A 1,683-nucleotide genomic window follows, 5' to 3' on the forward strand; every position below is an offset into this window, starting at 1 on the left:
GAGGCCGGCGACGACTGGTACGACCAGCTCCGGTCCGACGACGAGGAGGAGATCGACCCCGAGCAGCTGCTCCTCGCCCTCACCGCCCAGCAGCAACAAGAGGCAGAAGAGCAACAAGAGCAAGAGCAAGAGCAGGAGCAGGAGGTGGAGATCAACAAAGACTCGACTGCGTCGGACTGAGCCACCACCGCCACCTTGTACACTGTATGTAGCTATATATTTATTGTTTTAAACCACACGCGCACACGACGCACGCGTTCGCTTCAGCGACTCGATCAGGCCTGGGCGGGACGGAGGGCGAGCGTGCGGTCGCCGAGCACGATCTCCCCGACGTTCTCGAGGAGGGTTGTCTGATCGGCCGCCGTTCTCAGCTCCACAAAGGCTCGTCCCGTGCTGCTCTTCTTGGCCCTGTGCGCACACGACCCGACACACAGTGAGTGTCATGTCGTGTGCGGTGGTGGTGTGTATCGTGTCGTGCGTTGCGTGTCGTGTGTCGTGTGCGGTGCCAAACCTGGCGCTTTGCTTGGGCTTGCGGATGAGCTTGACGTCGTCGATGGCGATGTTGAGCCGCTCGCCAATCCCGCGGAACAGCTCGATGAGGTCGTCCTCCGTCACATCGAACGGGATGTTGAACACGATCACCCGCGTCTTCGACTCCACCTCGGCCCGCTCGTCGCACTCGATCGGATGCGGAACGAACGACGGCGGAGGCAATCGAACGGCCGTCGTCGTTTCGGGCTCGGCCGTCGACGACGCTTGCTGGAGGGGGATGGCGTAGCGAATGTCGAATGGCGTGTCGTTGGCGCCGAGCCGGCTGATGAGGTAGATCTCGGTCACATCGAACTCGATCTCCTTCCACTCCTTCTGCCACTCGACCATCTTCTCCTCGACCTCCCTCTAGAGGTACAGAGTCGAGAGAATGAGCGACGAGGTGGGGAGGGGAAAGAGAGAAGGCGAAAAGAATGAAGGAAAGAAAAGGGCGCGTACGGCCTTGCGGAAATCGTTGGCGACGCTGAGGTGGGGCGTGAAGCCATGCTCGCCGATCTGGGACTGATCATTGCAATGCGGGAACACTCGCTCGAGCTCCCCCTGCAGTCGCACCAGCGCTCCCTCCGGCTGATGTGTCACGCACACGCACACGCACACGCACGCACACGGCACATAACAAACAGTTCAGCTCGAAGGTGAGCGAGAAGGACCAGATGAAGCAAAGGCGCTCTACCTCGGTCTCGGGCTTGAGCCACACGGTCCAGCTTCGGTGGTGCTTGAAGAAACTCAACTCGCGCAGTCGCACCCGAAAGGCCGGGAACGACGCCAGGGCCTCGCTGCACACGCCACCTATGTCAATTTGGGCCGAGGCCGAAGGGCCAGCAGGCGTCGTCAGCAAAGGACCACCACACGAACCGGAGCTTCTGGGCGGCCTCTGGGAACTGCTGGTTGGGCACGAACGGGTAGATCATGTTCACGTGCGGCAGCCATCTGACGATGACGATGACGAAATGTAGAACGGTCAAGTCCCGCACACGGCGCGCGGCGAGGTTGGTGGTGGGTTGCGTGACGAGGTTTACCTTACGAAGCCGGTGTCGTGAATGCGGCGGATGGGCTTTGGAGGGCCGGCCACGCCTCGATCGGCGGCACCATCACGATCGAACTCCTGTACGACTTCCTACTCACACGGAAAAA

The 1,683-nt window shown here is 61.0% G+C and overlaps 2 protein-coding genes across 2 annotated transcripts in view; one reads left to right on the forward strand and one right to left on the reverse strand.

Annotated features, from left to right (window-relative positions):
* The window catches only part of ACA1_147770 (uncharacterized protein), a gene marked incomplete at both ends in the record, with an annotated part of 1,103 nt that extends 923 nt beyond the window's left edge, over positions 1 to 180 (forward strand). The window contains one exon of the mRNA XM_004335233.1: positions 28 to 180. Within this exon, the coding sequence (XP_004335281.1) occupies positions 28 to 180 (153 nt within the window). The remainder of the gene's footprint in view (positions 1 to 27) is intronic.
* Positions 181 to 275: 95 nt separating this feature from the next.
* Positions 276 to 1,683, reverse strand: part of ACA1_147880 (RNA recognition motif domain containing protein) — a gene marked incomplete at both ends in the record, with an annotated part of 1,605 nt that continues 197 nt past the window's right edge. Inside the window, 6 exons of the mRNA XM_004335234.1 lie at positions 276 to 408; positions 512 to 897; positions 988 to 1,116; positions 1,223 to 1,325; positions 1,405 to 1,479; positions 1,569 to 1,654. Of these exons, the coding sequence (XP_004335282.1) occupies positions 276 to 408; positions 512 to 897; positions 988 to 1,116; positions 1,223 to 1,325; positions 1,405 to 1,479; positions 1,569 to 1,654 (912 nt within the window). The remainder of the gene's footprint in view (positions 409 to 511; positions 898 to 987; positions 1,117 to 1,222; positions 1,326 to 1,404; positions 1,480 to 1,568; positions 1,655 to 1,683) is intronic.

Source organism: Acanthamoeba castellanii (genome assembly GCF_000313135.1).
Source record: "Acanthamoeba castellanii str. Neff unplaced genomic scaffold scf7180000084714, whole genome shotgun sequence".
NCBI lineage: Eukaryota > Discosea > Longamoebia > Acanthamoebidae > Acanthamoeba > Acanthamoeba castellanii.